The sequence below is a fragment of the Phytophthora cinnamomi genome (assembly GCF_018691715.1).
Source record: "Phytophthora cinnamomi strain GKB4 chromosome Unknown Contig45, whole genome shotgun sequence".
NCBI lineage: Eukaryota > Oomycota > Peronosporomycetes > Peronosporales > Peronosporaceae > Phytophthora > Phytophthora cinnamomi.
In genome coordinates, this window is record NW_027150978.1 from 346,291 (window position 1) to 363,983 (window position 17,693).

General features: G+C 51.7%; 3 protein-coding genes across 3 annotated transcripts; 1 reads left to right on the top strand and 2 right to left on the bottom strand.

Annotated features, from left to right (window-relative positions):
• Positions 1-6,034: 6,034 nt before the first annotated feature.
• IUM83_15626 (glucose-6-phosphate isomerase) lies at positions 6,035-6,663 on the bottom strand (the record flags this gene model as incomplete). Its single annotated transcript, XM_067940459.1, has 2 exons — positions 6,035-6,429; positions 6,507-6,663. 2 exons carry the CDS (start codon positions 6,661-6,663, stop codon positions 6,035-6,037), a joined length of 552 nt encoding a protein of 183 aa, XP_067790585.1.
• Positions 6,664-9,825: 3,162 nt separating this feature from the next.
• Positions 9,826-10,947, bottom strand: IUM83_15627 (Pleiotropic drug resistance protein; the record flags this gene model as incomplete). Its single annotated transcript, XM_067940460.1, has 2 exons — positions 9,826-10,053; positions 10,291-10,947. The coding sequence occupies 2 exons, from the start codon at positions 10,945-10,947 to the stop codon at positions 9,826-9,828; spliced, it is 885 nt and encodes a 294-aa protein (XP_067790586.1).
• Positions 10,948-11,537: 590 nt separating this feature from the next.
• On the top strand, positions 11,538-12,648 carry IUM83_15628 (putative pleiotropic drug resistance protein; the record flags this gene model as incomplete). The annotated part of the gene is made up of 4 exons (XM_067940461.1): positions 11,538-11,754; positions 11,821-12,237; positions 12,322-12,417; positions 12,515-12,648. The coding sequence occupies 4 exons, from the start codon at positions 11,538-11,540 to the stop codon at positions 12,646-12,648; spliced, it is 864 nt and encodes a 287-aa protein (XP_067790580.1).
• Between the last annotated feature and the right edge of the window lie 5,045 nt (positions 12,649-17,693).

Genomic DNA, 17,693 nt, shown 5'->3' on the forward strand with positions numbered 1-17,693 from the left:
CGTAGTTGGCGGGCTGCCTAGTTTAAATGGTCCGAAAACAGGAGTTCTTGGAGCTCGGGTGTGAGGTCTTTCTTGTCCACCTTGGACTTGATGATCTTGGTGATTTCTTGGAACACTTCACATTTTCCTGAGTCGTGTACTTGTTTGCACAGCTTGCACCGACGTCGGCAGTAGTGCGCCGAGTGATAGAGACCCCCGCAGGCCGCGCACGGTCCATACTGGCGAGGTCTCTCGTCGCGGTGACTGCGGTTCTGGAGCCGATTGTCCCGGCCTTGGCTGCGCCCCGCTGAGTCACCCCAGGGTTGTCGGTTGGCGGACCGGGCGTACGTGCCTTCGGCAGCAACTCGTCGTTCGTTGTCATTGGCTGCCGCAAGGTAGTGGTCGCTTTCGTCTGACGAATAGCTATCACCCCAGTCTTCGCCGAAACGTTGTGAGTCGTCGCTGCCGTGTTCACTTCCATCTTCGCTGTTGCTGTCGCCATCATATCTGTGGCGTTGTTGCTGCAGCTCGCTCCGCGTGTCTCGCGTGTCCCGTCCATGAAGTTCGGCGACGATGTCAGCGACAGATGCTTCAGCTAGGCTCACGCGAGGCATATTGCGTGAATCGTCGTGACGACGCTCATAATCTCGTTCGCGTCGGTCGCGACGGTTGTAAGCATCCCGCGAGTCGTCGCGGCGGCGGTCATCACGTCGGCGAGCGTCCTCCAAGCGCTCGTGGCGGCGCAAGTCATCGCGACGTCTGTCATCACGTCGTCGGGAGGCATCCCGAGCTCGAGGGTGAGGCAGCGACGACTCGCGGGACGAACTACGCTCGTCAATCTTCAGTATCTCTTGGATCATCTCTTCCAACTCATGTATGTCTAAGATGCGCAGGTGGCACAGGCGCCGTTCGAGTCCTCGGTCGCCGCAAGTCTCGAGGAACCGCTTGACGTGGTCGCGTGCCTTGCGGCCGTTGCTCTCAAACCGAAGTCCGGCGTTCCTGGCATAGCCATTGAGCCGGTTTAGGTAGTCGCAAACATGTTCCTTGTCTTCGCGCTTGGCTGAGTAGTAGCGAGTCTCCGCTGACTGGCTGAACTGGGAGCAATAGTACTTGATGAAAGCTTCGCTTAAGAGGCTCCACGTTCGCTTGGTCTTCTTGGGTAGTTGTCGGTACCAATGTAGAGCGCCGTCCCGAAGACTCAGCTCGAAAGGCATGCACCAATCGTTGGGCGATGCTCGTGTTCCTTTCATCTCGTAGACAAAGGCGCGAAGCCATTGCATCGAGTTCTCGCTCTTGTTTCTGGTGCCCGAAAACGCCTTGATCTGCCCCAGTGGGCGATGCGTTGCCACCTCGATCCTCGGAGTCGCGTTAAGCAACTCGGATTCGGTCACCTCACGGATTTGGCGCAGGTACTCGCCCATCTGCGCTCCTCCATCGCCGGTAAAGTCCGCTTCTTCGTCCGACGAGTCGTCGGTGGGCCCGCTGCGGAGGTTCGTGCTCCGTCTTGAGTTGCTTTTCATGCCCCTGGCCGATTTTGAGTCATCGGTGGTGCGTCCAGCGCGGTCTGAGTAGCCCGTAGTTGGTGGAGTCACCATGTGGGAGTCTTGAAAGTACGGGGATCGCTCTCCTGACGCGCTAAACACCCCTCTGATGGGTTTTCGGCTGGGGTTTTCGCGGATTGTCCTCTTCGGAGTCGTCGGCAGCGGTACGCTAGCCGGGTCGACCACTTCGCGAGTCGCACGAGTCTTCCGCGAGTCGTCCAGAGTGAACGAGTTCACGCCGAAGGCTGTGCGGAGTCGCTTCTTCCATTTCCAGAGCTCCGCGCCTGCTTCGGCCGGCACCCAGCACTCCAGAGTCGACGGCGAAGGGTACTCCAGAGGCCGAAGACCCAATGCTTTCAGAAATCGTTCGGTTTCCTTCACCACTTGTTCGATTGTTACCGAACTCACTGGGCGAGCCAACTCGTGACACAAATCGGCCCAAACCGCCTGGCGAGTCATCGTTGGCTCGAATAGCTCACCCCAGTCGCTCTTCTTCATCTCTTCGTATAGTCGACCGAGAACCTTGTTGGCCGCCGGCGTGTCACCGTTGAGTGGCGGCCGGTTACCGGAGGTTTGCTCGGTCACTTGAGTCGTCAGGACTGGTGACCTCGAGTCGTCGGCGGCGTCTTCAAAGTCTTCCAAGTCGTCATATGCAGGCCCTGGGCCATCCACATCATCCAGTTCATCCGCGAGGTTGCGCGTCACGGAACGCGTGTCATCGTCAAGCTCAACCGCGAGGTTTCGCGACAACGAGCGCGTGCCCACGCTGCGTCCCGCAGACAGCACTGCATCTTCCGGAGTCTCGGGTGTCACCACCGCTAGCGCAGGCGCCTTCTCCTCCAGGTAATCGTCGTAGTCTTCATCCATTTCTTCGTCCTTGGCGTCGGATCCAGTCATCGAGTCGTCGAAGCTGACGGTCCGCTCAGCAATCGGGTCGAGGTGCGGCGTGATCAGGGCCGCCGTCGAGTCGTCGCCACGCGTTCCTCCAGTCTTCATCGGAGTTGCTGGTACCGCTGAACGTGATCCTTTCGCCATTTTCTTCTTTCTTCGTCTCTTTTTTTTTCTTCTTCTTTTTCTTGTTCTTCTTCTTCTTCTTGGTTGCTCGTAAAGTCGATCGACCTGCAGTAGCACGAAACACAGAAGGTCACACCAATCCCGGGTCGCGGCACCAGTTGTCGTGTAGGAACACGCGCTAAATTATATATGGCACACTTTCCCCACCAACAACACCCACCGAGTCACCGAAGACTCAATGGGCTTGTTAGGGTTAGAACCTGAAGGCCCAGGAACTTTCCCTTGCACCGGGTTGATGTTTCCCCTGTGTACCGAGCTTCCGCTAGTCGACCGACGGAAGACTCAGCGTCACTAGCCACGAGCAAAGGCTAGCACGCTCTCCCACACAAAATATACCTCGCAGGCCCTCAGAAGGAAGGGTCCCGGCCTGTTACGGCGTGATACGAGGGTGCCGGAGCTATACTCCGGCGGGAAGAAATAAATGGAGTGCGCTCTCGCTCCTCCAGTTCCTGGCGACGACTCGTCGCTACCAATACACCGGCCACTAACTCTTGGCCCTGCCAGGGATGAACACACGCTACACTAGTAGATGTGCCCACCGACAGTCATAATCCTACCTACCAGGTTTACCTTGAGCTGCAGGTCGTTCACTGCAGGCACCGGTGTCGCCCTTGCGTGGTTGGGAGGAAAAGCTGTTCTGTTATTGTTGCCCGAAGGCTTATCTTGTCTTCTCTTAAGTTTCCTATCGATCAATACAAATATCAAGTATAAACGCGTCCGTTTTGGACCGCCAGTTGTAACTCACGACTCTTCGGCGCTTTCTCTGCGACGTGGCGGCGTTACCGACGACTCAAACGGCCGTTGAAACGCCACCGACGACTCGGGACAGGCGCCGATGACTCATAAGTTCGGATCTTGCCAGTAGGTTCGCCCCGCACTTAACGAGCTGCAACCGCCCGCGCTTGACTTGGGACCGTCGACGAGTCATCGTCACCGGCCTATTTAGGCCAATCAGCGATCAGGGAGTTTAGTCCAATGACTGGCGATGGGTTGTGACTTGCCAGTTAGCGCCGGCGCCTCGAGTCTTCTTCGCCCCTCGTCCCGCCTTTGGGTTTTGGCCTTGGCTTCATTTCCCGATACCACAGTACATTAGTAGTGCTATTGTTACTACTATCCATGTTTGTAAGGGCTACTATTCAATTAGCACTACTAATGGCTCGAACCCAGTACTATAGTAGTAGTAATAATAGTAGTAGTGATAGTATGTCTACTAACGCTACTATCCTGGAGACTACTACCGAACCCTGACCACAGCCACTGGAAAATCCTCGGTTATTCTCCAACTTCTTCAATCCACTCGTATTGTGCGACTTGAGCAGCTTCTTCGACGTATTAGCAACTTCGTTGACTACAGCAAGTGAGATTTTGTGGAGATGAGTAATCATCGACTCGTTGGTGTGGTGAGCGGCGTCAGTATGTGACGTGGACGTCCGTCTGCCAATGAGATGGCAGGGGACTCCCACGTCAATTGCTAATGCATACCCTTCTGTTTACGCTGTTCAGCTGGGGGTTTTGTCTCTGTCGGCGTGGTCACCATGAAGCGGTCAGCGCGAACTTGGCGACGCTGAAGCTCCAGAATTGCCATCTCATGCGTCTTGTGGGCAGATACCAAATGCGTCGTGGCGTTTGAGGCGTGGCTAGCGTGACAAAGTGCGTTTTGCCAGGTTTTGGTCTCCAAACACACCTTGCGAATATGCGTGTACTGCTTCTTCTTGTACGTGACTGGCTTTCCAAGCTGGTGAACCAAAATCCAAATCGGATCTGTCGTGTTCGCAGGGGGGCCGTGAGTGATGTGATCCGGAACGCTATTTACTACAGCCGGGGTCCCCTCGAGCTCTGTTTCCCTCGGATCGATCACGGTGGCAATGCTTGAGCACGATTTTCCAGAGATACTGATCGGAGTGGACTCCTGGAGGTCGCTGTCATCCGCGTTGAAGACCGTCAGACCACACGCGCGGCTGCAGAATCTGTACGTGGACTTGCTCAGTACAATCACCGCGGCAAAAAACCAACGCCAGAGAGCAACGTTACCTTTGAGAGAGCTCGCCTTTAGTGCATAGCTCGTTACTACACCGGTGATGCACCTGACGGCCACATACACAGCACGGAGCAGTCTCTGATATGGCACTCTAGCGACAATTGGTCTTCGCGCACCTCATGATACGTTCGTGTGAGGCTGGAGGTCGAAGAATGGAGGTTCCTGACTGAAGTTCGCGGTAGATGGGGAGGCCGGAGAACCACTCATCCTTGCGTCTTTCGAAGATCTTGCGTCAGTTGAAGTATGGGTACATTAGTAGTGCTATTGTTACTACTATCCATGTTTGTAAGGGCTACTATTCAATTAGCACTACTAATGGATCGAACCCAGTACTATAGTAGTAATAATAATAGTAGTAGTGATAGTATGTCTACTAACGCTACTATCCTGGAGACTACTACCGAACCCTGACCACAGCCACTGGAAAATCCTCGGTTATTCTCCAACTTCTTCAATCCACTCGTATTGTGCGACTTGAGCAGCTTCTTCGACGTATTAGCAACTTCGTTGACTACAGCAAGTGAGATTTTGTGGCGATGAGTAATCATCGACTCGTTGGTGTGGTGAGTGGCGTCAGTATGTGACGTGGACGTCCGTCTGCCAATGAGATGGCAGGGGACTCCCACGTCAATTGCTAATGCATACCCTTCTGTTTACGCTGTACAGCGTAATAAAACATTGCATGGTTTATATTCGTTACATGCTATCCTACTGGTCAATATCAAGAATAATCATGATTATGGGATGGAGTTTCATGCGACCTCATTGGCTAAAAATCCTTGAGATGTGCAAGAATCAAGTTTTCGAGCCAAACTTTTGATTATGGGACGCAAGTCGCATATTTGGATCAAGCTGTACGTCTTGGATTAGCAGATTCTCATTGGTAGATCAGGATAGAATTAGGACCTAGATACTTGTTGTGTGTCCAGGTCGCTAAGAACTACTGGTTGTGCGGCGGCAATAAGCCGACGCCAAACTAACGATTCCATCAATCACTTTTCAACTTCCAATCTTCCGCTCAAGTGTTCGACGGGCGCCCGCCTCTGCGCCCTCAAGCTTTGGGGCTTCGGATCTTCACATCGGTTTGTGTGACACAGTAACCATGTGAAAGACGATGGCAACGAGCAATGCGGCAAAAACCATCCACATTATTGCAATAGCTGATGTTTTCGTTGCTGGGAGGACGGGCGTACTTGCGTGGGTGCAAGTTGCAAACGAGAGTCGAACTCAACCAGCGAGGGTTTCTGCTTGAATGATGCATCAGGACACCGTATTGCTCAATTTGAGTGAATATGTAGCCAAAATTCTGCCCAAGCTGGCGTGACATCATTATAGGCTCCATGGATCCTACCGTGAGCACCTGGAGAGAGTGTGGCGCTCACTTGGTGATCGCGTGAATATCCTAGGATGGCTCGGTGCAGAGCTCCGCCGTGTCTGTCAGCGTCACCCCCCGCGTGACAAAGCTCACTCTACCACCAGCTCCTGGCTGCAGCTTTTCCAGCCGCTGAGCCGCCATCTCCAGGCGCTGCGCGGATGTGTCCAGCAGCAGCGTCAGGCGCGCCGTCGGGTAGGCCTCCAGCACAGCCGAGGCGGCGCGCCCGCTGCCCGCGCACGGGTCCAGCACGTGGCGGTCGCCGCAGGGCGGCAACCCCAGCACCAGCTCGCGGAGCATGGGCCCGGCCTGCGCCAGGCGCCGCTCCAGCTGCAGGTCGTACCAGTGGGCGTCCCCCCAGAAGTCGCCGCCGCCGCGCGCCAAGTTGCGGCGCCAACTGCCTTCGTCTGCTGCAATAGCGGCTGCTGTAGTAGCAATACTGGTAGTGGTGGTGGCAGTGGTCATACAGTTGGTGCTGGAGTCGTGGAAGGAGTAGAAGTACCGGTAGAGTTGCTATTAGGGTCGTGTGTCGGGTCGGCCTTGCGCTTCTTGTGCTTCGTGCCGGTCTGGGATGCGGTGGCGTGGAACGGGGCGAGCGTCATCTGCTTGGAGCCGCCGGGGGTGCTCACGGACACGAACTCCGGGCTGGAGGAAGCCATGCGCTTGCTTGTTCGAGATACTTTTGTCATTGGACGCTTTATTTTGTCTTGAATGGCGTTATGCGATGTTTTCTGGGTTTTCCAGGGTTGTGGTGCGAACCACTATAGGTATAAACACATATATCCGAATCACTTATATCGTGACAAGAGGATGATGAATCGGTACGAACCTGTTAGTTTTGTACCGCTGTGGATAGTATTTTATCCAGTTGCTTGTTGATTAAGTCTTTTAGAGGCGACATTTGCGTGAGAAGAACAACGTGTCAGTTGTCGTTTCGATTTTCACTGTAGTCCTATTTTCTATTGTCACAGCACTACTCTCAATCGAAGCACTCAAATTCAACCAGCAAGCGACAAATGTCAAGGTCTCACGGTTGATTCTCGGACAAAAAACGCAATTTTATGTCGCGGTGACCCGAGTTTTAACCCCTTACTTCCCGGAGCTTTTTACGAGGGTAATTTTTTGCTCTATCCCATATACTATTATATAGCGTTTTGTATACCGACTCTTTTAAGTACGGAGGGGGTTGGGGAGGGCAGGATCCGGTACTGGGTGTATAGTTAAGACAATATCCTACATAACGTCGTCCTATGTATGCTAATTGATTCCCTTGCAACCTTATGTAGGCGACGTTAATATAACAAATGTACTGTTTATCGGGCCGTTCAATTTTTGAAACGTTGCACACGTCGAGCAACTCTTTATGACCAATGGCAAGAAGCAAGTGTTGTTGTTTCAATTGATTGCAAGTAGCCAGGCTACACGTAAAAAGAACAAATTCCTACTCATCTTCCTCCGCCACTCCCTCGCTGTCGTCATTTGCGTTTGTGTCACCACCACCGCCTCCACCGCCACCTCCGCCACCAGATTCCTGAGCTCGATGTCTACGCTTCTTGCCCGGTCGTGACGGTGGTGGGCGCTCTAGCGTCTTGTGTGCATCCAAAAGCATGGGCGGAATTGCGTTTCCGTTTTTCCACTCGATGTGCCAAATGCGAAAGCAAGTATCTCTGCCCTCGCGTCCAACATTGCATAGATATTTTCTGCATCACCACAACACAGTAAGCCAACCAGTCTCTACATGTAACAATAGAATGCACGTACCGTCGGTTTCCGTTAGAACATTCAGGGCAGAAGTATTTAGTGAACTTTCGAGGCTGGACTTTGAACAAGGCGCACACCTTGCACAACCGCTGGCGTCGTTTTGTTCCCTGTTCTCCCTCCGCAGTGTCGGGGTTCTCCTCAAGGCGGTGATCCCCATCGACAAGCGGATCTCCCTCCGCGTGCTGAACCACGTCATTCCGCGAAGGTGATGGCGCTGTCCTCTCTCGAGCATTCGCGGCCTCCTATAAGATTCAACATAAGTGGACTCGTATGTTAAATAGCATCAACTGCATAACCGCTTATGTTATCCAAACAACATAATACGCACCTCAATAGATGCAAATGCTTCTGGAGAATCAACCGCTAGTAGTTGCTCCATCAGCTCTTCGTAAAACGCGAAATGCTTGGCAGGTCTCAAATTGTTCACGTTTTTGTGGTAACGGAACACGATAAAAGCATTCACGAGGGCCATGTCGAACAGTCCCAGAAACAACGTCCGATAGTACTTGCGTGACTTGTATGAAAGTTGGACGCTGTAGCGCTGCATCCGGAGCTGGTCGTGAACGTCAACACCGCCCATCCAGCGGTGGTAGTCCCGAACCAGCTCCGGAGCAGGAAGTGACTGCATTTCACCATTGATTCGTCGCACTAGAATACATAGCATATTCAATTTAGTGCACTTCGTATCAAATAGAGCTAACACCAACACAATACTTACTGACTGTGGTTAGTTGCCGACTGCCTCCGCTCGACAGCAAGTGCACTGGATTCCGGTCCATCCACATGGCTGCGGTTAGTTGCGGAAATTGCTTGTTTTGGGCCAGTTTTATTGTGCCCTGTGGTGGATCCATAACTTTGCGCTTCGCCACTGTCTTGTATTTCTTAGAGGTGATGACACCGCTAGCGTATCCTGATCGATCGGTCTGGATCGTGCCAGTAAGATAGACCCGGCGATGAAGCAGCTCCAACGCTAGCTTCACTGATATATAAAATCGATCGGTGACCACGAGCCTCCCGGGAGAACAAGCCGAAGGTGGCAGCAAGGCTTTCAGATTGCGCAGTACTCTCCTGAATTATTATCGGCCGGAACAGGCGTGCGAAGGTGGGTCTTGGCTCCGCAGTAAACCTCCCGCCTGTAGCACAGTATGCAAATAACAAATATAAGTTGCTGTTATGTTGGACCATGTCGTACTTAGTCCGTGCTTATGTTGGCTGTATCCAACATAAGCACTTAGGCCCCAAAAAATCGCCGTGGTAAGCCAGAGCTTACCACGCCAGGTACACCGCTTACCTCAGGCAATATGCCGACTTCGCGCACGCTGCCACAAACACCTTCGTTCCCCAGCGATGCGGCTTATCCTTGTTGAACTGGCGCATGGGATTGAATCGGGATCTTGAGGGTAATGTAGCTTCATCAAACCTAATGACGGGGGGTGCTTTATATCCACGCGCGAATGTTCTCTGTAAAATATTCACTACCGGCCGGCTCTTCCACGCGCGGTCCTGTCGCGCTTGAAGTGACTTGTTATTGGAGAAATGCAAGTACCCCATGATGTGAAAGAACCTGGGCTTCCCCATGTACAACTTGAACCGGTTCGTGGCCATAGCGCCTAACCTCTTTGTAGCCCAGTGAGAAGCGATGCCCTTTCGAATTGGCGCCAGCATGCGCGCAAGAAGCAGTACCATGACTTGGAGAACTTCAAACGCCTGGATGTCCGGTACACTGGCCAACCTCCGTCGAATCTCACCTAAGTCTTCAACTTCGCCACCGCGACGACGCTGTTGAGCCCGAATCGCCCGTGCTCGCGCAGGAATTGATTGCTTGTGGTAGGTATTGCTCTTCACAGCAATTTGAGACCACAGCTTTGGCGGCATGAAGTAGAAGAGCAACGTAATGGGATCGTTAGCCACGCCAAGTACGCTATCAGTTGGGCCATACGGGCCATCGTAAAGCCCATGGTACTCCGGGTCTGCTCCAAACTTTGACGTGTCTACATTATAAAACACAATAGCATGTTATGTTAGTCAATATGTAGAAAATGCGTTCCTCCAACCAATCCTTATGTTGAATTCATCCAAAATTGCGTGCCGTACTCCCAACCATTGTCACGCATCGATGCCATCAGTCGCTTGTCCTTCGACGCCGATAGCCAGATCAAATCTGGAAGCGCCTCCGCCTCTTGCGCAGTCTCCTCATCAGTCAGATAGCCAATGTCCCAGTCATCCGCCCCAACTACCATAATCAGATTTGTCGTCTTCAGGCTCCTCGCGTAGATCTGGGTCCTCGTCTGAGTTGAGACCGGTGCATGCATTAGCTCCACGTTCCATTAGATTTGGGTCTGCATCGACGACACAGGTATGTATCGGGCATGGGTCATCTTGTCCATTCCCCTCTGGTTTGTCTTCATCACTTGGGGCAGGCAGACCGATCACACTATCACAAACATAAATCAGTATGTTAGATCATATTTTGGATACATGGTTGAATGAACATTATTATGTTGGAGGATCTCAACATAACTCACCTCATCGTCAACTTCATCATCTTCTTGCAGAATACCGCGGCGCCGCTTGCCTGACGATGCTTGAGTTGTTCTTTTACGCTTCTGCTGTCGCAAAGACGGTTCCTCAGAAAAGATAACGCGACGTTGCACAGGCGTCGCAACCGCAGCACATTCCACTGACGCCACCATATCTGCAATCACTTCTACCACCGACGTTGGAGTTGCTGCACTCGTTCCCGTCTCCTCCGCTGTCGTTCCCATTTGCCGCGTAGTCTTCTTGCGCACAGTCACAGCACCTTTCGCCGCCGCATCAGCTGCCGTTGCCGGCGCGATGCCTACACGACCACGCGCATCCGGCATCGTAGTTTCCTTGGCTTCTGCGCAAGCGCGAGCTTCCACTGGCGCCTCCTTCGCTCCCGCGATCTGCATGCGTTGGGCGGTCGCGGTCGAAGCGTCTACAGTTTTGGACTCTGCATTCTCCATCTCCGGCGTTGTCAGTTTGGTAGGCCTCTTGCGTGTAGCTTTTTTCGTTTTCTTCTTGTCCTCTTCTCGGCCCTCTTTGAGTTCCGTCTGCCTCATACGTCGCTGGTAACGGTCGCCAAGCAGTGCCTCAAGGCATCGCATGCGTTCTTCCTCGGTAAGTTGGTTCCGCGGAGTCTTTCCCGTCGTAGCTACCATCTTGACTCTCTGCAGGCCTATTGAAGAATGACGAGCTGGTGGCTGTGAACCACTCACCCGTTGATGGGTGTGTGGATCCTGTCTCTACCACCTTCAACCGAACCCTCCCGACTGAAGACCTAAGCCTGTACATGCGGATGTTATGTACAAGAAAAATATCTTAATTTCATTATACTGATACATGGACATGTGTTCAATACAAATCTCAAGTTTAAAATATTCTTATGTTGGAGGTCCAACATACCAGAGACGCTGCGAAAAGGTGAATTAGGGTATACACCTCTTATGTTGTACCGTACTACATACGAGGTGTATACCCTAATTCACTTCTCGTTGCAGCATCTATGCTATGTTGGACCTCCAACATAAGAGAGATTTAAACTTGGATTTTGTATGGGATGACTGTCCTTGTCACATTATACTGAAATCGAGTCAATATTTTGCGTGTAAAATGGGCGGATGCACAGGCTTAGGTTTACCCACTGTGGGGTTCGGTTGCAGTGGGCAGAGAAAGGTTCCACTCACCCATCAAGGACGAGTGGCTCATAACCATCAGCTCCTCATGCTGCAAAACGACGGCAAGAAGCAAGATGGTCGCCCCGACCGGCAAGACTCCCCGACACCAGCTTTCTGAACGAGAACGCCAGCTATGCTTAGAAGCACTGCTCGGAGACCGCTGTCAGCGGCGTATGCGTCGGGCGAAGCGTAAAGAGAGCGAAGCGGACGCGAAGACTACAAAAAAGTCGACAAGAAAGAAGGCCACGAAGCTCACGACTGCGGCCATGGAGAGAGTGGAATCCAAGATCGGTGCGGTTCCGTCGGATAGAGGTCGTGTGGAGCCAGCAGAGGCCTAAGCGGCTGCGTGCGAGGCAGCGACGGGGGCCAAGGAGACGGCGGTGGAGGCAAAGGAGGTGGTATCGGAGGTGGTAGGGAGGGACAGGAAGGTTGGAAGGCTGGACGCCCCCATTTCGCGCGTGGTGGAGGAGGTAGAGTCTGACATCGTCGCTTTCGTCGACACTTCCGCAGAGATGGTTGCATCGTCGCTTGGCTCGCGTTTGACTTCGACATCTCGTGACAAACCTTCTTCGATCAGCTCTCGCAAGCGGCGTCGTGCAGTACTTCAAGATGATAGTGCGGGCGAAGATGAAACAAGTTCTGGTGGGAGAGATGACTCTGTGCGGAGCCTGGAGCTGCCTGTGAAGTGCATTATTGATGGCGACGCTAATCTAATGACTATTGGTGCTGAGCAATGCACGGAACTAAACTCGGATGAGGACCCATCACTTCCAGGTGAGCCCGAATCCGAAGATGATGATGAAGGCGATGAATGAGTGGAAGACTGGAATATTGGAGTTCTTACGGATGAGGACTCAGAGGAAGAGCCGGCGGAGATTCCGGACTCTGCGTGTTTGACGTCAGAGAGGAACAAGAAGACGATGGCGATGATGAGGACACACGGATGGGAGTATGGTACGTTATGATGATAATATCCAACATAATTGGATCTCTATTTGATGCTCATACAACATACGAACAACATAGTCTAACTGGTTGTGTTTTTCTATAGTTCCTGCGAAGTTTGGCCCGGACCCAACGTATGCCGGCTTGTACGATGGGCCGTACGGACCCAGTGATAGCGTCATGTCCGTGGCGGATGACCCATTGGCACTTCTGTTTTACTTCATGCCCCCGACGTTGTAGACGCAGATCGCGGTGGAGAGCAATCACTACCATACGCAGTCAATATCGCTTCGGGCGCGCTCTATCCGATCTCGGCAGCGGCGGTTGGGACAAGAAGTTGAAGGTCTTGGTGATATTCGTCGGCGCTTGGCTGCGGTTGCAGATATTGAGGCGTGGGATGTGTTGCGTGCTATGGCTTTATTAATTTCGCGAATGTTGGCACCAATTCGGAAAGGAATCGCTGCACATTGGTCAACAAAGCATGTCGGTGCGATGGCTAAAAACCGCTTCAATTTATTTTTGGGGAAGAACCGCTTTTTTCACGTGATGGGTTACCTGCACTTTTCGAACAACAAGTCCCCGCGAGCTTCCGTCGATCGAGCCTGAAAAATCAGGCCTGTGGTCGACGTACTTCAGCGCACATTTGCCCGTGGTTATCAAACGCCTCCGGTCATCAGTTTCGATGAAGCTACGCTTCCGTCTCGCTCCAGGTACGACCCGATGCCTCAATTCAACAAGGACAAGCCGCATAAGTGGGGGGGACCAAGATTTTCGTCGCTGCGTATGCCAAGACTGCTTATTGCTTGAGGTTGGTGCTGCAACTAGTGTGGCTAGCCTCGACTAGCCACACTTTTTTTTTTGTCTAAGTCCTTATGTTGGTAGAAGACGACATAACTGTGGTGGGTAAATTGTGATGTTCAACATAGTGCTAACATTTATGCTTTCTCCTACTGTGTCGATAGGATTGAAGTCTACTGTGGTGCTAAAACACATCTACGGACGCCAGTTCCAAAGGATAACAACACTGGAGAAGCGGCTGTTCTCAGGAATATCCTGGCATTGTGCCCACCATCACCGTCATCGCCCTGGCGGTTGGTGGTCACAGACCGCTTCTACACTTCGGTCAGGCTAGCGCTAGAGCTGCTACATGGCCGCATCTATCTAACTCGTACAATTCAAACCGACCGAGCGGACTTCGCAAAAGATGTTGTCACGTCCAAGTCGTTCAAGACGGTAAACAAAAAGAAGGAAATTGTCCCCCCACAAGGCACTATCAAGCTAGCCCACAACAAGCATTTCCCCCAGATTACAGCTGCCATGTGGATGGACAGGAACCCCGTTCACTTACTATCGAGTGGAAGTAGTCGAGCGATGGGCACATGCGGTACGTACAATTTCGAACCGGAACGGGAAATTGGTAACTTTTTTGTGTCAATGATAGCGAGACGTATTGCTGGAGAGCAACAGACGGTGCCTGCGCCGGAGTTGGTTCTGGATTATCATCGCTGGATGGGTGGCGTTGATGTCGTATAGGAATTCACGATTTTACGAGTCCTCGTCCCTCAGCCTCGACAAATGGGACGAGTCCTACCAACAACACACGCTTCCCTCGAAAGGTCGGCGAAGATTGTTGGGATTAAACATGAAGACCAGGTCCGATCCCTTACACCGGGCTGGAAATATGCCTTGTGTTGAAGTATCGGTCAGGTTGGTAGAGCCCACACACAGGCACCGTCAGCCACGAGCAACGGCTGGGGTGCGTAAATATAAACGCTTTCGCGCTAAACCCACTGTGGTCCCTCAGAAAGGAAGGGTACCGGGCCGGTCAAGGCCTTTGACAGGGACGCCGAGGTGAAACCTCGGCCAAAGAGTCAAATACACTGGGGGCCACGCCACGCACCCAGGACAACGTACAAACGTACAGGGAGGACTCTCTACCTCCCAACACTCGGCCACTATCCACTCTTGGCCTTGCCAGGGCGAACTCTCGGTCAATGTACCTTAAGCTCACCGGCAGACATACCCCGCGTCGGCCGAGCGTATCCAGACCCTACAGCTAAGCTGGCTAGACTTACAGTAGACGGACTTGACCCTGATGGCTTGGGGGGAATATTCTGCTCTGATTTAATAGTTAGAGGCGGTGAGGCCTCGACTATAACTAATCCCTAATGTCTATACAAATATCTAATATAGACCGAGCCTTTTGTCTAATCCTACAACCGGACGAGCCTTCGTCTTAAGTCCGGATTCCTAATAGGAGGCAAAAGGTGTATCCACTATGACTATCTGGAGAGCTCGGCGAGAATTTATTAGGGCCCGCCGAGCCTCGCAGTCACTAACTAGCTTTCTGTCACTCTGGCGCGGTGAATGTGAGTAGCCAATAGGAGACCTCGGTCGTCTTCTCTCAAATTCTCGACGCCGTTAGACCTCGGTCCGGTGGCTCCACTCCGCAGTCAAAACCCAATCTCTCATTGACATCCACGACCAACTCCGGATGGAGCGGTACAGCGTGCAGCTATGCTACAAGACTAAGAAGTACTACAAGGCGTTGTTTCTAGGACTACTGGATATGGCTTTGGTAAACGCGTTCATTGTGCATCGGCACAACCGCAAAGTGAATAACAAGAGCGCACCAAAGCATTTCGCTTTCTTCGAGACGCTGATGGAGCAGCTGAATGCAATTGACTCTTCGGAGACGTACGCAGCGATTGAGGTAAGTACTAAGTTGGTGTATCCTACATAATCAACTATGGGATGAAGTTTGAGCTAACATAACACTTCCTTATGTGCGCTATATTCGAACAGGCTGCCACTCGAGCCCAGGACAGAACAGCATCCCCAAGCCGACCGGATAGTTACCAGGCGTCATCTGCAAGGGGATCGGAGGGTGGCCATCGTCTGGAGGAAAATCCCGACACAGTTGAAGGCGAACAAGGTGTCAAGCGTCGTCAGCGATCGTGTAAGGTCTGCGCGCTGTTCAAGGTCAAACCACGCAAATTTACGAAGTATTTTGCCCAGAATGGTCTAATGGCAACAAGCGGTACGTTGCGCTATATTGAGTTTTACTAATAGCGGAAAATGCATACAGAACTAACGCACTTATCTAGAAAATATCTATGCAATGTAGCGCGCGAAGGTAGGGAGAAGAAGTGCTTCAGTATCTGGCACAACGAGTGGGGTAACGGAATGGATATCCCTCGGCTGTTGCTGGAGGACCACAAGCTGCGCAACCGTCCACATCTATCTCACCCGGGGAAGAAGCGTCGGCGTCGCGATTCCGCAGGCGGTGGTAGTGCTGGTGAGGGTGATGCGCGCAGTTGTGAAGGTGGCGATGAGGACGAAGCAGATGAGGACGAAGAATGAGGCGATGAGACGACGAACATGACCGTTCTTTACATTGGCAGTGATGCAGGAATACATGGTAATCAATTGAAACGATTTCTTTCCTTCCGACAATTCGTCAAAACAAATCTAGTCACTGTCGCTGGACGTGTGCAACAATAAAAAAAATCGGCTACCAATAAACAGGGCATACATTATGTTCTCCTAGCCTACATAAGTGGTTTGTCGGATCACATTCTACTGTATGACATACGACCGATGTATGTTGGATATGTCCTGACCATGTCTACCAGCCCTATCGTATGTCCACACCAAACCCCGGCGTACTTAAGTGACGCGATATACAATTCTCTATACAATAATATATGGGACGGGGTAAAAAAATATCCTCGTGAATAGGTCCGGGAAGTAAGGGGTTAAGACGTGAAAGAAATCTATCTACTGGAACGACTCACATTGAATTTCCAACATACTTCACAGCACAAGCTACAAAATACGCACTGCCGTTCCCGAAAGGATACAGTATTAATACATGTATGCTTATATAGGTTTGTTAGCTATTACTACTAGAACCATGCGGCTTTTACCGTATAGAACTTGCTGATTCCGACATTGATGTTAGAGTAGGGTAGGGGCACAAAAGACCCTATCAAATATCATGCCAACCTATAAAGTTTCATAATCAATATGTTTGGTACAAAATGAGCTGGGACGTCGAATCCTCCAAGAAGTCACGAGGTACACCACTCTCTCGGGCCACTCGCAGCGCGCCCACCCGCAGCATCGTCGACGAAACCGGGGCGCGTTCGACGCGGTAGTCCTTCGCCCATCGCACGAGGTCTTGCTCGGCGTCTGCGCTCAGCGATGTGTCGGTCCCGAGCAGACGGAAGCTACAACCCCCACAGTTTCACGAATGGCGACGATCTTGTCCTTCTTCTTGGCTCAGATGTAGACGCTCTTGCGCGTAGTGTCGAGGACCGTCCCTCTAGCCCGGGAAATAACGAGTCGAGCGTGTCTTGCAAACCGACGCTTTCGTGGGAGTTGATGACAGCGAGACGAAAACCGTAGGTCACTCAAGTGTTCTTGTGCTGGTGCAGTTTGCGATCACCCGTCACCTTAAGCGGCTATCGCCCCCGAGGCATCTTGGCAATGATCTCTAATCTAATGCAAGGTGGCCGGTAGACGCGTGCACTCGGGTTCACGCGGAAATCGGTGGCTCTGGGATTTTGTCGGAATCATTAATTTGGCTTTTCTATTTGATTAAACGTCATTGGTCAAAATGTAATATCGAAATTTACATATTGTCGGAATCAACAAGTTCTATACGGTAAATGATTTTGGATCCTTGAAAAAAATGCTAACAGCAATTTGCCCCGTGGAAGCATTTTACTACTAGTAGTATGTGGCTATCGAGAATGGGAACAAAGGAGAAGCCCTCGGCGGCAATACTGTAGCTCTTTTCTCCTTTATTTTCCAAACCATGCAGTGCTTTCTCAATTCTCTGGATTTTATCCAGAGTCCTGAGGCGGATGCCACTCAGGTGCCATTATTCTCCAATCGAAATACCTGCCGAATATGATTGATTCAGTTCGGTTCAACAGGCGTTTAAGGGAACTGTGATGTTCAATTACCTGTGCTCAAATCAAATTATGCTGGTGTGTTGACCCATCCAGTTTTTATTAAGTTAAAAAATATTATTTCAAATAACTTGTACTCGAGTATAATACCTGTGACAGGTAATTAATCTGATCACTCGAGCGACATCCGCAGATTTTCTCCGCGTTCAGGTCCCCGTGGAGGTGAGGGGTGGTCACCTCCGTTCATTAAGGCGAAAAGCTCTGAATTTTCGTGGCCTCAATTTGAAGAAGCAGATGAAACAAAGTTAAAACCTGTCTCGATTTGTTTATTTATCGTAGCCTACGCGGCGTTGACGCGGTCACAGG